This window comes from Zeus faber, assembly GCF_960531495.2.
Source record: "Zeus faber genome assembly, chromosome: 10".
Taxonomy (NCBI): Eukaryota; Metazoa; Chordata; class Actinopteri; order Zeiformes; family Zeidae; genus Zeus; species Zeus faber.
This window is the reverse complement of record NC_137199.1, coordinates 26,301,620-26,328,717: the sequence shown is the minus strand read 5'-3', so window position 1 is coordinate 26,328,717 and position 27,098 is coordinate 26,301,620. Positions and strand designations below refer to the sequence as shown.

At 43.8% G+C, this 27,098-nt stretch overlaps 1 protein-coding gene across 1 annotated transcript in view; it reads left to right on the top strand.

Annotated features, from left to right (window-relative positions):
* diaph2 (diaphanous-related formin 2) overlaps positions 1 to 27,098 on the top strand; it is a 436,878-nt gene that overhangs the window by 151,816 nt on the left and 257,964 nt on the right. The window contains exons 11-17 of the mRNA XM_080007732.1: positions 1,695 to 1,803; positions 6,813 to 6,923; positions 9,112 to 9,224; positions 12,868 to 12,984; positions 17,529 to 17,647; positions 18,528 to 18,592; positions 19,746 to 19,850. Coding sequence (XP_079863858.1) covers positions 1,695 to 1,803; positions 6,813 to 6,923; positions 9,112 to 9,224; positions 12,868 to 12,984; positions 17,529 to 17,647; positions 18,528 to 18,592; positions 19,746 to 19,850 — 739 coding nt within the window. The remainder of the gene's footprint in view (positions 1 to 1,694; positions 1,804 to 6,812; positions 6,924 to 9,111; positions 9,225 to 12,867; positions 12,985 to 17,528; positions 17,648 to 18,527; positions 18,593 to 19,745; positions 19,851 to 27,098) is intronic.

Genomic DNA, 27,098 nt, shown 5'->3' with positions numbered 1-27,098 from the left:
ACTCTGACAGGTCGCATGTTGGGATGATGCGCTTTCGTCTGCATACTGGGTTAAACTGCCCAATGTAGTTTGCCAGGGACACACTGCTCGGCTGACAGATTATAAATTGAATCCAAAGCAAGAGCTTTCTTTTTTTGTGTCTCCCACAAGGCCGGAGCGGAATAACAATGACACTTCAAAGTTAGTCGGTATGCAGTGGTGGAAAATAAACAAATCTGCTTATAGCCTCGGAGGAGGCTGCGGTGCCTCGCGTCTCCGAATGACCAGATAGACGTGGCGCCGGTCCCCGCTGTGGCTTTGCATATCCTGAAAGGAATTTGTTTTCTTTTGGAAACCCTGGTCAAGGTGACCATTCCCCAATCAAATAAACACAGATCAACACGAGGATGTAGATATTGAAGTTGGCCGTGGCAGGTCGAGGGCAGCACCAAATCCGGATGCGACTGAGCAAACCTGTGTTGCTGGGCTTTAAAAGCACCGCCAGCTAACCTGCTTAAAACTGCTCAGTATGCAGCCGCCAGCTCTCTAACCCCCATCACCAAGCGCAGCCAGTCATTTATCTGTGTCAGGTGTGCTTCACACGTTCACTGCTCTTGACAGTTGTAGGTTAGACACATGATTATCCTTCGCATACAAAACGTTTGCTGTTATCTGAAGCTTCGTTTCCCGCTGAAGCTTTGTTTCCCGTTGCATACGAGCTAAGGATTTGAAATCTTCACGATAGATCTTCAAAAGCCGGAGGTCTCAAGAAATAACACAAAATCACTTCGTGCTCTCCTCCCTCATGTCTACATTATGGTACATTTACCATTCTCCTTCAATGGTTCTGACTTATTCCTACATGATGGTTAAGTACCATTGCACCTCCTGAGTGATAAAGACAAATGGGGAAACAGAAGGGGTTGATGCAACAGCATCCTTTACCTTCGTTACCTTTCCTTAATTGATGAAGGCAAGGACGCGATTAACAAGGAGCGAGATGGGGAGACGGAGAGAAAGCGAGAGAGATAATTAACCTTCTCTTGAATAAAATAAACTAACATTTTACAATTGAATAAAAAAATTCACATATTACCAGTTATATCACATAACTGCTGAGCTTTTGCTTGCTTGCTTAAGTGCCCATTAGATGTGTCTGTTTCAGACAGAGAGAGAGCAAGCGAGCGAGAGAGCGAGCGAGAGTAGCGCAACTTTGCATTTCTCCTTTATTCACAATTTAAAGCCTGAAATTGTCCGATTCACTATTCATCAAAGCCGCCTTGAGCCTCTGGAAGCGCTCTTAATTTGCTTACCTTCACAATAGGTGTATTTGCACATTAGTCTGGCAGCCTTCTGCATTCAATAATTTGTGCCCTCACTGCTAAGCCAAACGCATTCTACACTTGCTTTGACAATGCATCAAATCAGCGATAGAGGCCTATATCCATCCAACATTACCTTAGCAAGTAATGCCAAGGAGGCACAATTGGACAGGGATTGCATTCGAGAAGATTGAGAGCAATATCATTTTTCAGACTCGCCAAGGATGGGGCCAATTCAAGACACAACCAAAGAACATGTGTAGAGTTAATTGTAGTTTGAGGCAGAAATTGTGTTAATGTCCTGTCAGTGAAGCGATAAAAGCTTTTTGTTGACTCTGGTGTTGTCGGCTCCCTTGTGTGTTTTTTTTTTTGTTTTTTGTCTTTTTTCCCCAGCCTGGATAAGATTCTAGCTGCCATGACTATTGCTGCCGAGAGGAACAACAAAGAGAGATTTGCTCCTATTGTAGAAGGACTAGAGAACCACGAGGCCCAGCAGCTCCAGGTAAGTTAAGCACACACACACACACACACACACACACACACACACACACACACACACACACACACACACACACACATCCTGTCTACTTACTGACTAAGCCCATGTGCCCAGCAAATTGAAAAATTGGCTTTGTAGAGGCAGTTTTCCTCAAACTCTGAAATTCAGCATATATTAGGCTTTGAATCAAAACTGGACTGAATGGCTAATTGGTCAAACACAATGTCAAGTACTGAAGTCATAACAGTACTAATAATAACACGTTACTCAAACCAATTCTCGTGCAAATGTTCCCACGGTTTCCCTGGTCTATTATATGATTGAAGCCATAAGCAACGAGGCATATTCATGCACATAGCCCTAAGTCATAAACACACAATCCAACCCACATAAACCAATACCATTATCACACCAAAATAAGGCGGAAAACAAAATAGGCGAGTGACACCTTTCCCATTGCCGGGATAAATCCTGTTTTTTTTCTGGTGCGTCACGCTCGACGTCACGAACAGGCCGGGAAAGCGGCGTGGCCTGGTTCCAGTGTGATTGGGAACAAAACGGTAGAGCAGACAGAAACTTCAACAACAGACATGAAACTGTAAAACTTGTGAAACTTGTTCAAATGAATGGGAATGTTCATGAACGACCCAACACCACAGTGGAAGCAGCGTGGAGTGCAGGGATACTCGCGTGGGGGGTTCTCCGCTGTGCTCCCCGCGGTGCCAATCCCCACACTCACAGCATTTCACGGTCCCCCATGTGGGGAAAAAAAGTCAATAACTTCTGATTTTGGATTCTAAATGGGTTTCGAAATGATGGAATGACACACGGTTATTCCTGTCTATTAACGCGCCAGCTTCCGGAATTTCAACGCGTGTCACAACCTGCAGGTAAAGTGGCAAAAATGAGCGAATCGACCCGGGCGTCCCGTTCACATCAGAGCTAATCGGAGGTGGAGCCGATTAAAACGCGGGTCTATTGCCGGGTCACGTGACCCGGGACTGAGGCCCGGGTTTTCCCTTTCCCACTGGTGACAAATGCCGTATGTAGGCGGGTGTTACCGGGTTTTTGGTGCAGTGGGAACGGGATATAAGAGGTAAAATAGATTAATATTGACAGAGGGATCACTCTGGGGTTTTTTTGTACCGCGACCCCATCGTCCTACTTCCTACTCTGTATCAGTCTGTGGGTACGGTGGCACAATGCACTGAACTGCTTCCTCCACGGACAAGCCAGGATGGGTTAAGAGCAGAGAACAAGCTTCACCGTCGCCGCATGAGTGCACCTGTTGTGGTGTGTGTACCGTGTGACAAAGATTCCTCTTCAGTTCCTTTGAGTCCACTTGTCAGACCCCCAGCACCGCCAACATGTGATGGAGCCATTGCCGGGTCGGAAATGTCCCATTCGGTTCTCCAGCCGTAAAAAAGAAACTCCAAAAAGCTGCCAACCACACAGCACCTCACCTGGTAAAACTATGGAAAATAACCCGATTCACAATCCATCCTTTTTTTTTTATGATTTATCTTTTGTTTGCATTTACTGACAAACACAATGTAAACAGTTCAACTAGGACCTAATTAAAAAAAACATATATATATATATATATATACACTGTATATATACATTTCAAAACATCAATAAATATAGACAGTAAACGGTAAAATAAATAAGTTAAATACATTTAATGAAATGAAACAGTGAAAACAATGATAAAAAATAATGTCCTTTAAAAAAAAGAAAAACATCCAAATTAATTATATTTGCAGTTTCGGGGTAGGGTTTTAAGTAGGAATAAGAGAGAGTGATGGGGTGGAGAAAGAACAATTCCCTCTTATTGGAGAGGCTGTTTTTTCCCGTGTAAAAAAAAAAAAAAAAAAAAAAAACACTAATGAAAAGTAGTTATTGTAATTGTGAAGTAAATTAAAATACCTCGCTGATGTGCAGGGTTCAAGGAATTAATTGACTTTTAAAAGGAGGAGAAACTCCTGATAGACTGGCGAGGCCAACTTCCTGCTAATGTGATTAAAATGTGTTTTGTCATGGTTCATCCGTTGCCATGTTGCCTGTTCTAGATTGAAAAGCCAGCGTATTCAGCCCCAAAACACTCACTTACACAGTAGCACTTCTAATTTATCCTCACTCAGACCCTCACAGTTTTTTATTCTGGGTTTATCTTAACACTCTTAATCACGCTCAATACTTTTAATTTTCACCCCCCCTTCCCCCTAAGAAAAACATAAAACAGGAATGCACAGCCACCAAAACTATACACCAAAACTATTAGCGGTTTATTCCTGTCTTGTTTGTTTTTTGATTTTTTTCTGTTTTTGTTTTTTTTGCCATTCATGAGTCTCTGTGCTTACATAAATCCTGTCGAGCCTCAGTGTGGTTTTCTGTTTTCTATGTTTGTGGAGAAATGTCTGGCTCCAGTGCACAGGTCCAGTGGAAAGGCCCTGCAGCCTTCTTGAAACACACTTTGTCTTTCCAGAGGGAATCTTATTTCAGATGGATAGATAGATAGATAGATGGATCGATGGATGGATGATAGATAGATAGATAGATGGATGGATGGATGATGGATAGATAGATAGATGGATGGATGATAGATAGATAGATGGATGGATGGATGATGGATAGATATATAGATAGATAGATAGATAGATAGATAGATAGATAGATAGATGGGTGGATAGATTGAAGGATGGGTAGATCGATGGATGGATAGATAGATAGATAGATAGATGGATGGATGGATGATAGATAGATAGATGGATGGATGATAGATAGATAGATGGATGGATGGATGGATGATAGATAGATAGATAGATAGATAGATCAATGGATGGATGGATAGATAGATAGTTGGATGGATAGATGGTAGATAGATGGATAGATCAATGGATAGATCAATGGATGGATATATAGATAGATAGATAGATAGATAGATCGATAGATGATGGATATATACATGATGAATGGATGGATGGATAGATAGATAAATGGATAGGTTGATTGATAGGTAGATAGATAGATAGATAGATATATGGTTGGATAGATAGAGGATAGATGGATGGGTAAATAGATGGATAGATATATGGATGATAGATAGAGGGTTAGATATATGGATGATAGATAGAGGCATAGATGGATAGATAGATGGATGGATATATGGATAGATGGATAGGTTGATTGATTGGTTTATGGATGGATGGATAGAAAGAAAGATAGATAGATAGATATATGGTTGGATAGAGGGATAGATAGATGGATCGATAGATAGATAGATGGATGGATGGATAGATATATGGATAGATAGAGGGATAGATATATGGATGATAGATAGAGGGATAGATGGATAGATAGATGGATGGATATATGGATAGATGGATGGCTAGAAAGAAAGATAGATAGATATATGGTTGGATAGAGGGATAGATAGATGGATGGATAGATAGAGGGATAGATGGATGGATGGATAGATATATAGATGGATGGATAGATACATGTATATAGATAGATAGAGGGATAGATATATAGATGGATCGATAGATGGATAGATCGATGGATGATAGATACTGTAGATACTGTATCTGGATAGATAGAGGATAGATATATGGATGGATAGATAGAGAGATAAATGGATTGATAGATGGATGGATAGATAGATAGATAGATAGATAGATAGATAGATAGATAGATAGATAGACGGATATATATATGGTTGGATAGATGGATAGATGGATGGATGGATGGATAGATAGATATATATATGGATGGATAGATAGAGGGATAGATAGATGGATAGATAGATGGATGGATGGATAGCTACATTATATGGATAGATAGAGGGATAGATATATGAATGGATAGATAGAGGGATAGATAGATATAATATTTGTCCTAAAAAGTTAGATATCACTTACATACTGAAGCCTTGTACTACAACATAAGAGGGACACAGGTATTCTGGACTGAAAACTACTTTTCTTCAGAGTTGGACACACTGTACTTTTTATTCTATAATTATTATGACTTGTAATTTATGATTAATAACTCATCCAGGAGGGCAGCTGAAGTGGTTTTGTTGCCAAATTCAAATGAATGTATAATACAGAAAGTGTAGATCACGCCCCAGAGTAAGCCCTGGTGAAAATAAAGGTAAGAGAGAGTAGAATCCAATCGTTGGCGTGGTGTCTCACTGTGTAGCAGCATTGGTGCTGTGATGGACGTCAAGGATTCCAAAAATCCCCTTTTCCTCCCGTTGTCCATGGGAATCCTTCAGCTCCTCATCGATCGGCCGTCGGAGCGGTGCTCGGGCTCCCAGGAGCCGCCTTACCGCTAGTTAAGACCCATCGCTGATTTCCTCCATCCCTTCCGCTCCTCCCTCAGCCCCCCTCACCTCTCCCTTTATCCAATAAATCAATTAATAATGCACATCTGGTCAAAGGACTCTGCAGACCTCCACTTTATGCACCCCTCTCTCTCTCTCCCTCCCTCTCCCCCCTTCCCGCTCCACTCCTTCAGCACTGTTTTTCCGTCGACCTCTCTTCCACTCGCCTCTCTTCCTAATTTCCCATTTGATTGTTCTATCCATCTTCTGCTCTCCCGCTCGCTTTTTATCCTTTCCTTTTCCATCCGCACCACCCATTTGTTCACTTATAATTTGAGCTTCATTCCAGACCCTGGGAACCCATTTTGCTCTTGTCGTAAAAGCGTGACATTCAGAACAATTCAATCAGATGTTTTCAGGGGATGGGGTGTGTCAGCAGCTCACATCCAAACAACAGGCAATAATAATAAAGTAATGAGAATTAGGTGAAATAATTAACGAGGATTGGAAAAATGGACAGATGCGATTAACCTCAAAATTTGCAAACAAATCCCAATAAATGTCAATACACGAACCTCAAAACGAACAAAGGCTTTGACCAAAAAAAATTCAATATACAAAGAGCCTAAAAAAATAACAATGAACCTCTCTAAAAATCATTTGAACTTGTGTGCGTGCTCAGGTGGCCTGCATGCAGCTGATCAACGCGCTGGTCACCTCCCCTGACGACCTCGACTTCAGGATACATCTACGCAACGAGTTCCTGCGATGTGGCCTCAAGAAGATCCTGCCGGTAAACAAACCCTCAGCGGATTATTATTATTATTATTATTATTATTATTATCATCATTATCATTGTTTTTATTATTATTATTATTATCATTGTTTTTATTATTATTATTATTTATTATTATTGTTTTTATTATTATTATTATTATTATAATGATTATCATTATCATTGTTTTTATTATTATTATATCATTGTTTTTATTATTATTATTATAAATTGTTTTATCATTATTATTATTATTATTATTATTATTATTATTATCATCATTATCATTGTTTTTATTATTATCATCATTGTTTTATTATTATTATAATTATTATTATTATAATTATTATTATTAGCATTGTTTTATTATTATTATTATTATTATAATTATTATCATTATCATAGTTTTTATTATTATTATTATTATTATTATTATTATCATTGTTTTTATTATTATTATTATCATAATGATTATCATTATCATTGTTTTTATTATTATTATATCATTGTTTTTATTATTATTATTATAAATTGTTTTATCATTATTATTATTATTATTATTATTATTATTATTATCATCATTATCATTGTTTTTATCATTATCATCATTGTTTTATTATTATTATAATTATTATTATTATAATTATTATTATTAGCATTGTTTTATTATTATTATTATTATAATTATTATCATTATCATAGTTTTTATTATTATTATTATTATTATCATCATTGTTTTTATCATTATTATCATTAAAAAATTATCATCATCATTATTATTATTATTATTTTTGTTATCATCATCATTATTATAATAATAATAATTATAAGTATTATTATTATTATTATTATTATTGTTATCATTATAATAATAATAATAATAATTATTATTATTATTATCATTTGATGATCCGCTGTGGCGACCCCCTCACGGGAGCAGCTGAAAAAAGAAGATTGTTATCATCATCATTATTTATGCTGTTGCTGCTGCTGCTCTTCACCTCACTTAAGTTGTTCCATCGCAGCTCCACCCCTCTGGGGCGTCCTCAACCGCCATCCCAATTGTCCCCACACGGGGCAGCGTGCCCTCGCTCCCGCTCATCACCCGGGACCTTATTTCGCGGCGAGCGGGGTGAACGGTGTCAACGTGTCAGCCGTTAATAAGTCATCCCAGCTGCTCCCGTTGATTATTACTGTCATTACTTTAATTATCCCCATCCCTGCCCCCCGATATGAAAGAGCCTCGCTGTTACAGTCCTTTATGAATGCTCCACTCAGCGGAGGTTTTTAATACGGGCATTTAGACGCACACCCCGCCACCTAATTATGACTTATGCTCAGGAGTCGGCGTGGCCGACGGCGGTAATGAGAAAGTGAACTACGGTCAAAGACAAAATAAGATTTGTTTCTTTCCAGTAGTTCTTGACAGAGTTTATTGGCTCTCCGACTCTCCTCCTCCTTCCCTTCCTCCTCCTTTTTTTTTTTTCTTGGAGGCATTATTGGCTCTTTCCCTCTAAGAACTAGGCCTGCTTAAGATGGATGGCAGCACCGAAAGGAGTGTGTGCGGGGTGATTGATAGCTGCAGGAATCAGGTTAAATTTGGCCCTGTCTCAGCCTGTAAACCTCTTGTTGGTGATTCATACTGAAGTGGTGAGGAGCACTTCCAAAGCCCCTGGTGGCAGGAACAGGTGTACGTCCTGGAATAACTAGCGGGGGGGGGTTGGTGGGGGCGGGGGTCCCCTGCGAGCTGGTGACAGGGAAACACATAAAACACCATCCCACTTTCCCAGAATCCAACCCCGCCTGTTTCCCACTTAATTCAAACCCAGGGCACCGACGGCGTCAGCAAATGTAAATCAAACACGCCTGAATATCTCCCTTTGTGTTTCCAATGGTTTTGAACCAAGCGTTTTGTAATAATGCCACAGTAGCCATAATGTAGGCCGTCATTATATACAGTATGTAATGCCCACACTTTATTGCCAAAATGTGATATATTTCATTGTGTACTATTACACGTCTCTGTTCGACAGCAGCTCAGTTACTCAGGGGTTATTATTTTGTGTTACCTGCTGCTTTCACGATGTTTGCTGCAAAATCCAACAAGTTTTTACCAAGAGCGTCGTTTGTGTCTTTCATTATTATTCTTTTTTTTTTCCGGGATCCGTTCCCCTGAACCCTCCACTTCCGCACGCGCTGCCTCCAGGAGCTGAAGGAGTCGGAGGAGCTGGACATCCAGCTGAAGGTGTTCAACGAGAACAAGGAGGAGGACTCCATCGAGCTCTCCCATCGCCTCGACGACATCCGAGCCGAGATGGAATATCCTTTCTTTGTCTAGTTATTTATTATTATTTTATTTTTTTTGTATTTTCCTTTGGATTTGGGGAGCTCGGCCAAAGCTTTGCAGGCCAAAGCCCTCCCTCGGTCGGGTTCGTTAAAGGAGGATTTTAGGATCGGCGCGACAATCTCTCGCTCGGCGTCTCGCCCGGGTGAACCGTTGAGACGGCCCCCCTCTCCTTAACCTCCCATCTCGGCATTGTTCTCCTTCATCCCCCCCTCTCCGTCTGGTCTTGTCTCCCTGAGTTATCAATAACCCCTCGGACCCTGCGGCCCCCCTCCGCCGCTGCCGAGGTCCAAGATGGAGTAGTGAACGACGTGTCGCTGAGAATACTCCATCTTGCCCCCTTGAATTGATGACGAGTGCTGCGAAAAGAGTCGGACTCGGGGCTTCGGAACCTGTACACCTGTCCAGACCGTTTTCACAAATGCAATAGGTCAGAGCAAGGTAATAACAGCCTCGTGAACATGAGGGCCGATGATCACGTTTCCAAGGCGACGATCGCGTCTCCGAAAAAAAAAAAAAAACGGCGATCGTCGCTCCACGACAACCTGCTTCGCATCAAACGAGAGCTTATCAATCCCCCTCTCCAGCAGCAGCGAACGCGTTGCGATCCGACCAGCGCTGCGCTCGCTGACCCCTTTTAAAACGTTCTCCTCCTCGACTCGCCGCGTTGCGCTCGGTAAATAACACTTTTCATTATTTTAATTTCCTCTCCTGAACTCGTTCTTGCATATTTCTTAAAAAAATAAATAAAAAATAATAATAAAAGAACTTTGGTTTTCTCCCCGACCGCTCTGCTAAGCTCCACTTAGCTCTAAACTTGTTGGAGTTGTAGTTCATGAAGTGAGAGCGGTAATTTACTCAACACACTTGTTCAGGCATCCGCCAGAAGAGAGCCCCCCCCCCCCCACCCACCCTTTTAATAATTCACAGAGCTGCTCGGTGTGTGTGTGTGTGTGTGTGTGTGTGTGTGTGTGTGTGTGTGTGTGTGTGTGTGTGTGTGTGTGTGTGTGTGTGTGTGTGTGTGTGTGTGTGTGTGTGTGTGTGTGTGTGTGTGTGTGTGCGCGCGCGCGCGGGGAGGAAAATAAAAGGGGAAAGAGAGACTGACATTGCGAGTAGACACAGCAGACGCTGACATTGTTATACAGATGTTCATTCCCACAACCTTTACCCCCCCCCCAAAAAAAAAAAAAATAAAATCCCACGAGGGCGGAGGAAATCAGCCTCCGAACGCCACCTTGAGTGACAGTTTCTGTTGACACACGGAAGGTTAAGGAGGGGAAGGCGGAGGGGGGACGGCCAGAACGGAGTGGAAGCGAGGCGGGTGGAGGGGGGGGTGCGCTGCTGGATTAATGATGTGCTTGAACAGGTTCACAAATGAGAGGAGCCCAGTGTTTGTTTCCAAGGACAATGCTGTATTGATCCGAAGGCCCCGGCGCACGATGCCAATGCCCCAGTTGTCTAGTAACCCCCCCCACAACCCCCAAAGTCCCTTCGGTTTCCCTGGGTTTACACACACACACACACGCACAATATGCACACGCACACTCAGGCACTCATCATATCACGTACGGTGGTAGCTCAGCTTCCCGAGCGTTGCGCTTGTGTCTTGTTTCTGGCGGCGGGCTCATGAATATTAACCGAGCCGCTGCGAGGCTCGTCTCCCGCGCGTCCGGCCCGGGTCCAGGTGCCGAGGAGGTGACTCCGGGCGGCTAATGAATATTAATGGAGCCGCGGTAACAGTGATTGATTGACCCCGCCACTGACTGGTCTACATCTCACCTGTCTGCCGCTCATGTTTATTCATGGCGCGGAGGGAGGGAGGTGGAGGTGGAGGAGGAGGAGGAGGAGGTGGCAGAGGAGGAGAGGAGAAGGAGGAGGTGAAGAGAGTGGAAAAGGGGGGCACAGGGGGCAGGGGTAGAGCGACGGGGACTCCCCTAATGGATCATGAATGGCCGTTGTTCCACGTGAGGTTTGCGTCCGTGGCTTGCTGATAGGCTAGGTGGCTCGCTAGTTGACCAGTTGGTTTTCACGTCCCTCACACTCCACAGAATTGGAAAATTGGGATGAGAGTTTAATTCGGGATGTTGTTGGAAGCCAGTGGGGGCGATGGATTGATCCTTTTCCAATTCCACTCATGGTTGTATTGTGTCTTGTGATGTTATCGCATGCAACATGCAACATGCAACATGCAACTGAGGGGAACCGGGGAAGATCAATACTAACCGTGTGGACATTTGAGAGACAATCTCTTTTTCAAACTTATCGGAGTTCAGCGCTTTTGACATCCTCTTTTTCGGAGGAACGTTCCTCAATCCGCTGTCGTTGGAGCTGAAGGAGGGTGGTTGTCCCAAACACCAAATTAAAAGAAATGGATTTGAAAACCAGCTGGCAATAGATAGTGTGGGAGCGGTACAGCACGGTAAACAGTATAACGTTGTATAATATCATAAATTATTTGGTAGACATTGTTAAAATACACAGTTCACAGATTTGGAGCATTTTATTTTCATTTTCTGTCACAGTTTAACACAGCAGGACCCACTTAGTCCTCAGGTTTGGTGCGTGCGTTGCCATACAGTATTTAAGATTTGATTATTTATTCATCATTGTTTTGGGTTCTTTTTTGTACATTTTATTATTCTATTTTCGAAACAGTTCTCTCGAGAGGATGAGTTGCCTTTCCCGGACAAACACTGCAAATAATTAATAGAACATTTTATTCGACACGTTCTTTATTTCAAGCAGTGTTTTCTGAATCTCTATAGATGTAAGTTCAGATGTGCCCAAGTCACACTTTATTGAAACTCAGACTCACCCCTCAGGTTTTCAGTTTTTATATAACGTTTAAAAATAAATAAATAAATAAAAAACAAAAAGCCCCATCATTCTTATTGAACATACGATTACGGCACCGACCACACGGCTGGTGTCCCTGGGGGAGCGTCAGCGCCGGACGCCTCATCGACGCGGTTTTGCAACGTTAACGGCGCCGTCTCCCTCCTCCCTTTTCAGTCCTGCGACGGAATTCCCGCCACATTCTTCCTCACATACTTCGTTACCCTGGCTCTTTTCATGTGATTCATTTCCTTCTTCTCCAGAAGTTCAGAGTGACAGCTTCAACCGGGGCGAGTGGTTTTTTTATTTATTTATTTATTAACATTATTGCCAATTCCCTTCTTTAACTTGGCTGTGTACACTCGTTTAGTTCCCCGGGGAGACGGCTGATAAGACGTATCGCTGCTTCGCACAATGACGTCTGTCAGAAATACTGGATTGAAAAGAGGAAGGAAAAAATATATAAATATATATATATATATATATATATATATATATATATACACACACACACACCGTGCAACGCAGTCCATTATAGATGTGAAATGTAGAATTCAAAATTGCAGCAGAGATGATGAAAAATTCAAGTAGCGACGGAACAGCTGCTACATGAAGTGCCGGCTAATGAACCCAATTTGCGCCTCCAATTTATCTCCTCAACAAGGTGATTTTTTTTTTTTTTTTTAAACAGTTGCGGGAACCCGGGAGCCGCCGCCTCCCACCGACCGCTGCGCGTTTTTGGTGTTTTCTTCCTTCCTCTCCTTAACTGCCGCGCCTCCTCACCGACATGAGCGAGGTCTACCACCTGCTGTCCAACATGGTGAAGGACACAGGATCCGAGGCCTACTTCCTGTCCATCCTGCAGCACCTCTTGCTCATTAGGAACGACTATTACATCAGGTGAGCCGCTCCTTCTTTCCCTTCTTTTCTCTGACGTACCGTCCCTCCGCCCGTCTCCCCTCCGCCCGTCCGTCCGTCTGCCCGTCCGCTCCGAGACTGATGCTGTTTGACCTCGCCTGAAGTTAAACAATCTGAATGAGCTCGGCCGGTGGAATGCTTTCTCAGTTCGGCTCAGTTCCCCCAAATTGTATTTTACGCTGTGTCCATGAAGCTCCACGAAGAGTCAAAGCCAGATCTGTTCTCTTCTTACTTCTTTTATATATATAAATATATTTTTCCTCTGCATGAAGCAACCTCTCTGCAATAGCCCTCATGTACTGTACCTTCTTATCCTCTAGGCGTGTCGTACCCCCAAGACCATTGAAAAGTGGGGTTCAGATAAAAACCCAAAAAACAAAATAACACACGACTACTGAGTGCTTAGGTGGAGGCCGACGCCACTCACACAGTCACAGGAATTACTTAAAATGTGAGGTGAGAACTTTTGCCGATCTGCAGATGACCTTGCCCTTTATATTTGCATATCTTCTTCCCCCGTCTGCAACAGAAAAAAAAACAACAAAAAAAACCACCTGGGAGATTATTCTTCTCTTTTTGGAAGGATTAAATATTATTAGAATGTCGGGACCCGCACTCCCCAACATATAAATATGTCAATCATTACACAGGAGACGGGTCCGTCACTTCTCACCATTGAATGACATTGATAAATTAGTTTGCTGTGTCGGACCTTTTTCTTTATTTTTATATTTTTTGCGGGAATAAAAATGTAAAAAAAGAAATGAGAACCCTGAGGCGGGGGGAGCGGAGGAAGATGAATTTACCATAGACAAGTTGCTGCATCCTTTGAGTAATGAATAATGCATTCCTCATCTAGTCAAAGCAAGTGAGGAATTTCACATTAAGCGGCCGCTGCAGCCCAGTCCACCTCAGCACTACTGTCCATGTCACCGGAAATAAATAAACAAATAAATAAATAAATGAATATATCGCTATCAAGGCTCGTAACAAATGATGAGCTTATAAAAAAAAAATATGGTTTTCATGAAGACGCACCCACACACCGATATATTGTGCATTTCCCATTCGCCAACACATCCACGTTGGCCGAAATGTGCAATTTACACAATGATCGATTTTTCCGGAAACTTTTCCTCCCTATTTTTAAAGTAAAAAAAAAAAAGAAATAATTAATCTCCCAACTTGTCATTGGGTGAGAGTGTACTGTAATGTGTAGTGTCAGGTTGTATCGGTGGACGGTTGCAGACCCGGCCGCTGGTGAGTTGGACGTTTTTTTTTTTGTTCCAAGGAGCACTCCAAGTCATCCAAACATCCCATGGACAGCTTGAAGAAAAATGTTAATATCGAGTGAAAACAACTGGTAAACGGCGCTGGACTACGCTGGGAGTTTGGTCAGGGGAAATGGGCTGTGTCCCGGTCGTTGTCGCGAAATAACTCCTGACAGGGTCATCGGTGTCTTATTTTGACATAACGACCAGCTCCACATTATGCTGCTTATTTCATGGCTATTTACTAAATTGAAGGATACATTGGGATGGACTCTTGATTTGTGATGATTTTAAAAGTAGTATGCCCAGTTAAAAAGCTTCCACCGTGAAAAATAGTCCCGAACACGGTAGCTAGCACTGTAACAAACAAACAAGTTGACCTCATACAGGATGACACAACTATTTACTGTTAATTATGTGGAATCTGACATTATCTGCATCCATCTCTTCTAGTCTTCCATTGTAGTTTCCAAGTAGCGTCACAGGATGTCAAAGCTGGATCATGAGCATGTAGCCGGATGTAGAGGGATACGAGGGATGTGAACCCAGGAGTAGTGGTTGCCCATGGCAACGGTCATTATTAACAGATCGGCGGTCGTTACTTAGGAATAACTGAGCACCGATTGCCCCTATTGACTAATCAGAATCGAGTATTCCACAGAGCTGTGTAATAATGATGATATAATAATATACTGGTAATAATAATTGTTTCTTTAAGACAGAAATGCAGATGTTATTTAATTATCAATGAATTGGCTCCATGATTAGTTTTTGTTGTTTCTTTTTTGTTTGTTTTTTATCCTAAATGTCAGTTCCTCGAGAAACGGCCTACATTGTCATGCTCCCACTTACTCTGCGGATTACTTTCTGTTTTTCTTTCCTTTTTTTTTTTTTGGATAATTAATCTCTTGGGTGCAGCCCTAACGAATGGGGGCACATCAAGCCCACCCAAGTAAATATAGAGCAGATCTCCTCTTTTTGGAGCTCGGCGATAGGGGGATTACACTGGTTATGTGGAGCAGGGCTGGATGGATCAAGTGGCTGGGACGGCGTGGAACCGCTTCCTCCGACGGCGGGAAGGGATGGGGAGCGAAGGTGCCAGGGAGGGGGAGAGAGCGATGGAAAGAGAGGAGGTGGAGAAGGATGAAGGCGACATATGTTGGATTCTGGAGCCGGGCCCTGCCCACTGTGGAGGGGCCTGACAGTTCTGGGTCACTCCCTCTCCGCTCGGTTATCTCCGCCCGGCGGAGGATGGAGGACGGGAGGAAAATAGGGCGGCTTACGGAGATAATAATGTGGTGTACACGGGTGACAGTTGTAAGCCGGGTGCCATGGCGCTTTAAGCCGTGCGGGGCGACATGCGCGCTCTCTCCCCTCGCCTCTCGCGAGTGGGCGAATCCGGCAGCTGATGCCTGTTTATTTATTTATTTTACTCGCCGGGTGACGGTTTGAAAACATGGCACCTTAATGGTGATTTATTTTGATTTGCCTTGGCACGGAACGCTCCGGCTCACGTTCGTGTTTTCCCGTTTTCCGGTGGCAAAGTCATACGAAGGAGCCGAATCGTTTACCTTCCACCCAGTTTATCTCCATGACTGGTTTGAGTGAGAGGTTCTGGGGAATTTGTTTACACCGGGATTATCACGCTGAATTCATTCACTCAACCAATTAATATTTCTTTATTTTCTTTCAGCGTGGTTATTTTTTTTTCTCCTCCAGGGGTTAGATTTGTACTTACAGCATTAACATAAGAAGTCTTCTTCACATTGCCGCCCGCAGAAAGTGATTATTCTCTCGGAGCCGAAGCGATGCTGGAGCCCCCTCACATTGGCGCTCAGCAGCCAATGGCAGAGCCCGCTTCCAACGGGGCTTTGATTTCCTTATCTATATCAGGGCCGTACTATGATCCTAGGCTTTTTGAGCATCTCCGCTATGAATTTAATTTAATAGAAAGAGCGTCGGGCCAGTTCAGGAGGCCAGGAGGAAATGAGACTACAGTAAAAAAAAAACGACGCAGTGCCCAAAGCGAGATGTGACTGTACTTTAAAGTGGTGATCTGACGACGCTCTTATCAAATGTAGAAAGACAATAAGCAGAGGCTTTCTGCAGAGATGGTGAGATCTTACACTTCTCTCTTTAGAAACTAGTTCAGTACATTTTGCACACGACAAAACACTACAATACTGGGACTTGAAGAGACACATTTATTTGCATATATTAAATGAACCATAAAGAAATACAAATACATTTGGTAAGGAAGTAGTTGCTGCTAATTTGATTATTATTATTATTATTATTATTATGTGATATTGATATGTGAAGTTATAAAAAATCATAATTGGCTTTTGTGTACACTACAATACTGGAGCTACAGGGGGATGGCACACATTACATACAGTAAATTCATCACAAAGGGATAAATAAATAAATTTGGTATATAAATAGTTATTATTGTTATTATTATTATTATTATTATTATTATTTTTGTATTACCATTATTGCTATTATTTATGTGATAAAATGAATGAGATAATAATTATAAAAAAAAATAATATTTAGCCTAAAATACAGCCTTTTGTGTGCTCTCAGCGAAAATATGAAGAAAAACAAAAATGACAATCCTCTCGATTACATATCTACTTCTGCCAGTCAAGGTCGTAGCGGGAGCATTATTATTTTCCACTGTGCAACCCGGGCTCAGGTTGACATTGTATTTACTAAATGTCACTTGCAATTAAAGCTGATAATGTAAGCGGGAAAAGGTCACCCTTGCAACCTGTGCGGTGGAGCGGCAGTCCCAGGTCGACGGCGGAGCCCCCCGCACAACAAGCCGCGGCGCCTCATGTCCGACATGTTTCCTCGGCCATTGTGCTTCCAATTACACACATTACGAGCGTTCGATTTTTACATTCACGCTTTAAGGACAGCTCTTAATTGGCAAAGATGATGGTGAGTGAGGGCGTGAGGGGAGGGGTCGAGCCTGGCCCGGCCGCGTTTCCCCGCCTGTCACCTTGAAATGGACGGCGCGCCTATTAATCTGTTAATTTCATGATTGGGGGGCCGAAGCCGGTGATCAAATCAAATTTAATCGTGTTTCTCCCGCTTTCTGCGGCGGCAACCTTTTACGATATGGCATTTTGTGACCTCTGGGTTGGATAAGGAGGATCATTTGCGGTTTAATTGGCCTTGTTGAGTCAGTCGTCTCCCACCGTGGCTTTTTCTAATTTTCTAATTGTTTGGCTTTTACGGCTCCAGACCCCAGTACTACAAGGTAATTGAGGAGTCCGTTTCCCAAGTCGTCCTCCATCGCAGCGGCATGGACCCCGACTTCGGATACAGCAAGAGGCTGGACGTGGACTTCACCCACCTGATCGGTAACTCCACCTTCTAACACTCTGGTTTTCATGCGGTTTGAGCAGAATCTCCCACAATGCAACACACATCCATAGCTCTCGGGCTCATCGACTATTGGGTCGAATTCTCAAACCAGTGGTGCGCTTCTCAGTTTGCAGCCGGATCCAAAACGTTGCCGAAAAATGTCTTGACATCCTTCGCTCACACTCATTGTCCCACCCCCCCCCACCCCCACACACACACACACACACACACACACACACACTCCTGAGTTTATTTCCCCGAAAACCACCTGCAGTGGTTCCACGTACAAGATAAGCATCATCCAATCATTCATGCATAATGTAATAGATGTTGAGGTGAAACTCCCTGACGGAGGGTGGTGAGCAGCTATTAATTTGGTGTAATATGTTTTAGTTTGGCCATTTGTCAGTTCCGCTCCTGGACTCGGAGGAAAAACATCAATTTGCGTCAAATGGAAGAGGGGGGAAAAAATAAAATAAAATAAAAAAACTGAAAACCCAGTGACGCCCCCTTCATACGCTCCTGGTGTTGTAGCGACAGCTCCAGGACCGAACAACATAGGCTCATTAAAAGTTTCCACAAAAGCCTTTTCCGTGAAGGACGGCTGAGCGTTTTATTCTCTTAAGGTATCTCACTTTGTCGAGCTTTAATGAGTTTGTGAATATGATTCAACGTTGCGATTTGCCAGAACCGCATTAAAGAAGCTGTGAACTCAATACCGGCATCCTGCAGCATTACCTAAGCTCCCCCCCATTCACACGTTCTCTGTTCCTGTTGTTTTAACATGTTTTTCACCGGATTTTAATTACGCTTCACAAGACGGATGCTGAGCGCCGACGCTGAAAACTCTCACTTCCAATGTTCCTTATCCTGCAGATCAGTGTGTGGACAAAGCCAAAGTGGAGGAGAGCGAGGAGAAGGCTGCCGAGTTCTCCAAAAAGGTGACGCATTAATCACTCCCCCGAGTTCCATTGGTGGGAGTGTTATTTATTTATTTATTTTCTGATTCTTTTTTTTTTTTTTTTTCCCTGCCCTCTTTTCTTTTCTTTTTCGTGCCCCGGAGCTGCCAGACAAGCTATTGATTCTCATGCCCTGATCAATATCCGGCTGTGGCGCTACATGATCCGTATCAACACTACAAGGATCGATGCCGATGTTCCGATGTATACTTGTTGGTCCGAGCGCCTGTTGTATTCTTTCTTTTTTAAGGTCCACATTTCAGCCCGAGCGCTCAATGGACTTTTTTTTTCCCTTTGCTTGTGTTGTGTTTCTTTATTTAGAAAGAGCCTATTCTGGGATTATTTTACCTCAGCAGAAGTGATTGAACCTCCGACAATTCAGTGCATTTTGCCAGAAAATGAAATGAATAAAATAGCGCAGGCATTTGTGTAAACTAGCAAAACCCAAAGTCCTCCGTCTCACGCTGGGGACGACGGCGTTATTCTTTGACCGAAGCCCTATGTTTGGAACGTTGGGAGTGAGCGATGGGCATCGGAATCTTTTAAAATTGATCCAGTATTGAGAGAGTATCTTCAGTCAGGCATCGGGGCAATCGTGCTGTCCAGAGGACGTGGTCGCCATTGCCCCATGGGTGTCAGGATGCAGTTGATGCCAAATCACTTGGGTTCGGCTTCCAAAGATAAATAAAACAAGCGTTGGGTTAAAAAAAAATAATAATAATAAATAAGAAGTCCTGGAGTTTTCCTCTCATGTCTACAGCCCCAGAATGGAGGATGGCTTTAGGACTTTTTTTTTTTTTTTTTTTTTTATACTTTCAAGAGTTGTTGGTCGTGCCATCCAGCCGTGCCCCCCTGCTGGGTCAGTGAAACATGGTCCCCACACGCCTTTTCTTCCTACAAAGGTTATGTCCATCAGCTCACATCAAAGCAGGGGCTGTAAACCAAGACAAAGGACAACGTGGGTTTAGGGCCATGAGGACTAAGAATAGAACCGACCAAGAGAGCGCGGAGACGGCTGGGGTACGTCTTGTACGGCCGTTCTCAGACCCCCCCCGCTGGGCGGGTTGGGTAGGTACTTGTGCGGCTTTCACTCACTTCCAAGCATTAACATTGTTTCTTGGACCCGTTGTTGCAGTTTGACGAGGAGTTCAGCGCGCGACAGGAGGCCCAGGCAGAGGCTCAGAGGAAGGAGGAGAGAATCAAAGAGCTGGAGGGCCAGATCCAGAGCCTGCAGTCCCAGGTAACCACACAGCGGGGGGCGAGGGAACAGCACCAACGACGCGTCTTCCCAGAGAGAGAGAGAGAGAGAGAGAGAGAGAGAGAGAGAGAGAGAGAGAGAGAGAGAGAGAGATCCTGATTCCTTAAATATCACGACATGAGGGAAGGCTAACGCGCTCAGACGTCCTCTAAAGAAGCTCTCGCTCACTTCGCATTGAGATGAAACGCTGATGACGCCGCTCCGAGCGGAATCGCTTTTTATTATTTTTCCTTATTTCTTTTTTTTTTTTTTCCTCTTTTTTTTTTTTATCTCCAGCACCCCGTGCAGTCGGGGAGTCAAAATATGGCTCCGAGAAAGAGCAACAAAATTGCTGGAAATTATACCTTTCTGACGCCGTCTTAGAGCCGCTCGGGCCGTAAGTGGGTATTTTCACCCATCCGAGAACATTTGATTTAATAAAGGGTCAATCTCCTTGGCTGAGGTGCACCTTCCCAAACCGGTGAATTGCTCCATTGAAGCTTTCCCTATGTAATTCTATCACGGCGGGCTGAGATGGATCCACGCGGTTATTTTTCGCAGCCTCGACATCAGCGTTTCTTCACGGGCAAAACTCCTCATTCCAAGCACGGGCAATTATGGCTATTCCCTCCTTAACCCAATTTGAAACACTCGAGTTGCCACCTTGGGAGGGGAAGAAGTAGCATCTACCTTTCTTATAGAATTCAATCCACCACCACCCCACCTTTCATGGATAATGTTGGGGTGATGAACAAGCCTCTCAAGTCTCTTGGATTTCATTTACATATCGGGTTTGGGTTTGAGCGTACGTCGGAACTCATCTCGTCAGAGCCCGTGTCTCCGACCTCTCTGCCTGAGAGCTCGACCTCTATCCCATAATGAACCCCGTCCCACCCATCCATCCGTCTTCATTTCATCTGGCTCCAGTTCTTCCTCGGCCCGGGTCACCCTTTGGGTTTCAAACCCCCCCCCCATGGCTTCTGCACCTCCATCTGCCTCATCCACCCTTCAATCACATCACGTTCCACCCCCACCCCTCCTTCCTCTTCTCCATCTCAGTCCGTCTCCTTCCCCTTCATCCTTCCTCTGTGGAATGAAAGGATGAGCCTCACACAACCTTCTACCCCCGGAGGCCTCCAGCAGCAGGGCAGCTCCACCCGCTCCACCCACTCCTCTCCGCTCCTCACCGCTCCTCTCGCCTTTGTCTCAACTCCTTTCAATGGAAGCTCTGTCATCGTCCTTAGCAACAAGGATGGTTTTATATATTATATAATAGTATTATTATTATATATTATTATTATTCTATATAATATTGTTATTATTATTATTATTATTATTACATATTATTATTATTATTCTATATAATATTATTATTATATATTATTATTATTATTATTATTATTATATGACATTACGTAATTTACATTAGTCCAAAGCTACAGTACAAAAAGTAATTTTTATCACAGTATTAAACCACTCTGTCACAGTCCCAGCCAAACCTTCTCCAGGAATAAGTAGAATTAGTAGAGTTAGATCAAATGTTTTGTGTTGTTTTGTTTTTTGAACCGTACATATGTCAACAGCTTAATTCCCATCCCCGGGCCAATGGGCTAAGATGCCGTTACTTTTTTAATTTGCACCGTGCTTCATGTTAATATGTTTTTAATTACTGTTATTTTCTAAGTTGTCAGGTTTTCCATACATTTTTGAGAAAATCCGAAATAGGGAAGAAAAAAAAACAAAAAACGATTCTCTCTCATGATGATTCAGATAAATCCTGTGTTTTTTTTTTTGTTTTTTTTTCCCCTCTTGGAAACAGTTGTCATATGTACGCTTGATTGCCCGGCAGTCAACAAAAGGATTTTGGGGGCGGGGGGGGGAGTCATCCTCGTTGACGGGCTCCGTACGGAAACACTGAGAGAAGCCGCAAAGCACTGAGACGCCGCGATCGAATCCACCTCCAACACGGGCCGTACAAAGCCGTTATCGGCGCCCGCCCAGAACCTTCAAATCCGCGCAGAGACTCCGTTTGTTAGTCAAAGCCGCCGGCATTTTTCGCCGAGCGTGACTGACGCCGAGTGGAACCTCGAGACATCTGAGAGAGGGGGAAAAAAAAAACCCAAAAAAAAAACACACGTAAAACACGCGATGGGCCCCTGCAGCCAGTACGTCCAAGGAGTGTCTGCGGGAACTGGCCCCGCCCGCTTGACGCGTCTGTGGTTTGATGATCCCCCGACCCGCTGGGGCTGAGTGAAGGCTCCCTCCATCCAACCATCCAACCATCCAACCATCCAAACCCGCGCTAACCCACCTCTCCCAGACTAAAAAAAAAAAGAGAGGGAGAGAGAGAGAGTGGAACGCATCCGGAGAATTGGCTCTGGGCGCGATGAATAATGTAGAGCACTCGATGCCATCCCATTAATCGGTTTTAACAACCTGGCGGCCATGTAGCTGACCTAGCTTAGCCCCCGAGAGGAAGTCGGAGGTGTGGGAGGTGTAGGAGATCACTCTTTTTTTCTTTTTTTTTTTTTTTTTTTCCTTTTGCTCCCGCTCTCTCCCTCTCTCTTTTTTTTTTTTTTCCACCGGCTTGCCCTTTCTCATTATGGGATTCGTACCGAGCTCCGTTATGACAAAAGCGCAACCGGCGTGGCGCGAGCCGCGCGCCGCTGTTGTGCAACGCCGCCGTTCCATTTGTTGGTGTCACATTTTTGCAGAGTTAAATCGCCCCGGGTGGGATCGTTTGAGGGGGCGGGACGGCCCATGATAGCCAGCGGCGAGTCGCTTGGGTTTTTCGGCTTAAAAAAAACAAACCTGGTCTCTTAACCCAGGTCTCTTAAACTTAAAATGATAAGTTTACGCGCTTTTAAAAGGCTGCACTTCAAGATAGCGCCAGGTAAAACCCTGCAAAATGGAAAACAAAAAGTCCCCCCCCCCCCCATTATAAACGTTAAATATTTATCCCCCCCGCTCTTTGAAAGCCGTGTTCTGCTGGGAAAAGATTCCACCTTTTTTGTCTTATTTATTTTAATGGACTGTATGTATGCGTGCCCATCCATCACACCTCATTTGCCAGTGTCAAGGTAATCCAATCCACTGTGAAATGTTTCAAGGGAGAAACGGGCACGTTGCTGAAACAAAGCCCGACGAAGGGAATCAGCGGCCATCACAGAAATGTGTGTGCGTGCGCGTGTTTGTGTGTGTTTGTTTGTGTGTGTGTGTGTGTGTGTGTGTGTGTGCGTGTGCGTGCAGGCGTGTGCGTGCATGCTTGTTCACTGTGCCTAAATCTTAACACATTCAACCCTCTGTCTAACTCCATTGCTTCCATTTGTCCCTCTCTTGCTTTCTGTCTTTTCTTACGTGTCGTGGTTTTGTGGTGGTCCTGTGTGTGTGTGTGTGTGTGTGTGTGCGTGTGCGTCTCTAGTTGTCTTGTGAGAGCGACAAGCTCAAAGAGGCTCAGAGACTGGTCAGGGAATCTGAAGCCAAGGTGAGTGTCCTCCCTGCATGGCCGCCCAGACTGCCTCCATGTTGCCAGTCTGTTCCGTCCGACTCTCCGAGGTTCTCCACCTTTTTATTTCCGTCCCGGTAATCACCCACTAGGTTCTGAGAACAGAAATGCCTTTTTCCCCGACAACGACGTACATTTTATTCATCACCATTCACATTGAGTGCTGTAAGCAAGGGCTCGAGGCAAAGTAAGAATAATGTCCGACTGTGACTGGGTTCAATCCCCGTTACGCGCGGAGGAAAGAAAATACATAAAGTGTATCTACAATAAAGGGGTATGAGGGTCGCGCGAAAAAAAAAAAAATCCCTGTGTTACGACAAACTCTGAATGCCGCCCCCGACTTTGGGGTCCAGCGAGCGGAGCGAGGTGCGCCCTGGCCGCCCCCACCGCACCGCCCGCCACCGTTGAGCAGCGCATACAGCGTGAGCAGGGAAAATACCCACCCACCAACACCGCTTTTTATGAATATCTAAAATAGACTACACTAGATCTCAAATAGTGTGTGTGTGTGTGTGTGTGTGTTAGATGTATTTTATTTGACCGAATTTCCCCGCGGGACGAAAACCAAAAAAAAAAAAAAGCACCGCACCCCCCCCCCCCCCGTCTGGATCCAAAGCCCGTGACACCTTCACGCTGGAACCTGGTTTCGACCACATTTTAAAAGATGAGGTCGACAGGGAAACCGAGCAACAAAGGGGTCACCGGGAACCTGGGCCTGCCGTGGGAATGTTGCATATCGAGTCACCCCACGTGGGTCCGTGAGCCCAAGGTGAGAACATCTGTTTTCATGTATTTTCGTCTTCGCATTGCAAACATTCCGGATAATCAAACACGCGTCATATCCACTGAGCAATAACACTCATCCGCAAGGACTTGAAAAAACATGACTCAAACGGATGAAACAAAGACACACCGCTATATTTGGAGTAATGTTCCAGGGCGGCGTTCTGCGATACAATTTGAGAACGCTGTGGAAACCAATACACCTAGACGCAGATACATTCCCTGTCACACGCCGAGCGTCACCGGGCTCCAGTAAACCTCCGTTCTGCGCTCGCAATTAGCCGCATTTCTTCCGCTTGTTTAATCCGATTTTTCCCGGTAAACACCTCCTAATTGAATTCGTCTATCAGAGATTGGATCGGGACGGCGGTTTTGATCCTATATCAGTCTGAGTTAATTACCTGCCAGTCCGACCTCCCGCCCCGGTCCACAACACTGGCAATCTAATCACTTTGATTGGTTGGATTTCATATTAGCAGGTTCCAGATGAGGCCAGGAGAGAAACGCAGCAGCTGAAAGAAAAATTCTGTTATGGAGGCTGCGCTAACCATGCTTCTAAGAAAAAACGTTTTTTGTTTGTTTTTTTTGCATTTTCATTGTTATATATTTATTATGACATAATTATTCATGATTATGTATTATATTTGTTTTATTATATGTATTTGTACTCAATAGTTGCATTTTTATTTATCTAATACAGTTATTAAATGTAGTTTAACCTTTTTATTTGTATTATATATTAATTATATATTCATATATATATATATATATATATATATATATTCATGAGATATTTTTCCATATGTTATTATTTATTATTATTAATAAATTAAATTGTTTCATTACCATTCTCGTTGGATCCCAAGCCTTGCAGCAGATCAGTACTTGTCATTCATTGCAGAGAGAGACAGAAAGAAAGGGTGCGAGAGGAAGCGAGAGCGGCTCAGAGGAGATCTCCACACGCAAAGAACAACGCGCTAATTTAGCGGATAATTTGTCCATTCTCTGGTATTAATTTTAAAGGAGAGAAGGGACCTCGGCAGGCGGAAGATTGACAGACGTGTAATGACTGGACTCTCTCCCTCTCTCTCTCTCTCTCTCTCTCTTCCCTCGCTCTCCCTGGCTTAATAAACAAGCCACCGCCGGTGTTGTGTAATTAAACACCCTCTTCATTTCCCCAACAAAGGACGAGCCTTTTTGGGGGAAATGAATCGACGTCGGCTCAAATTCGACAGAAGCACGTTTTTGGAGGGGGGGGGGGGACAAAACAAACAAAAAAAAACAAAAAAAAAACAAGCCTTTGAAAAATAGAGGAATTGTAATGCGATCGGAAAGGTTAAACGCTATCTTACACCTTGGTGGCGTAATCGTTGCGTTTGCTTGGCTTTTAGTCACGCAGTGTTAACTGCATGGTAGCTATTATCATACACACCTGTTTATCCTGTGTGTGTGTGTGTGTGTGTGTGTGTGTGTGTGTGTGTGCGTGCGTGCGTGCGTGCGTGCGTGCGTGCGTGCGTGCGTGCGTGCGTGCGTGCGTGCGTGCGTGCGTGCGTGCGTGCGTGCGTGCGTGCGTGCGTGCGTGCGTGCGTGCGTGTGCACCGATAGGGCAGAGGTGTCAGAGGGGTGGCGAGGCTCAGGCCTTATCAGCGACCGCTTTAATTTCACTTCTGTCCCCAGACTAATGGTCTGTCATAGCGGCGTCGCCGATGAGCCGCTCGTTTGAAGCGGGGAGGACGGACCTTTTCTTATCTGTGACGACAAAAACCCAAATACTGCGCGCGTGCGGGCCATGATACTGTCCACTAAATGTCGTCCGCCTTGTTACTGACAACGCAGTAGATGGCCGCTTATCACGCCTCCCCACTCTGCGAGGCGCCGTCTTTTTTTTTATTTGTGTGCCGTTAGGTTCCCATTAAAAGCGCACATTAGCCCTGGAGGTTCAGGTGGTTCAGTACGACCGGATCACTTTTTATCTGAATTGACTTGCAACCGTTTAGGGTTAGGTAATTAACTCTTGCCATTTTTTTCTATCTATCCAGCCATCTCTCCATCCTTCCATCTATCATCTCTCTATCTATCCATCTCCATCTATCCATCTCTCATCTATCATCTATCCATCTCTCCATCTATCCATCCATCAATCCATCCATCTATCCACCTCCATTTATCCATCTCCATCTATCATCTCTCCATCCTTCCATCTATCATCTCTCTATCTATCCATCTCCATTTATCCATCTCTCATCTATCATCTATCCATCCATCATCCATCCATCTCTCCATCTATCCATCCATCAATCCATCCATCTATCCACCTCCATCTATCCATCTCCATCTATCATCTCTCCATCCTTCCATCTATCATCTCTCTATCTATCCATCTCCATTTATCCATCTCTCATCTATCATCTATCCATCCATCATCCATCCATCTCTCCATCTATCCATCCATCAATCCATCCATCTATCCACCTCCATCTATCCATCTCCATCTATCATCTCTCCATCCTTCCATCTATCATCTCTCTATCTATCCATCTCCATCTATCCATCTCTCATCTATCATCTATCCATCCATCATCCATCCATCTCTCCATCTATCCATCTATCCATCCATCAATCCATCCATATCTATCATCTCTCCATCGATCCATCTCCATCTATCCATCTCTCCATCTATCCATCTATCCATCCATCTCTCCATCTATCCATCCATCTAGCATCTCTCCATCTCTCCATCTCTCCATTTCTCCATCTATCCATCATCTATCCATCATCTCTCCATCCTTCCATCTATCCATCTATCTCTCTCTGAGTTTATCCCCTTCTTTGTTTGATAGACCACATTACAAACTTTTCGCCACATGAAGAGACAATGAATGCCCCAAGATATTAAAGCAGTAAGATGTATAAAGAAATATATATCTTGCAATTTTTATCTCTGTAACGTTAGAATTCCATTA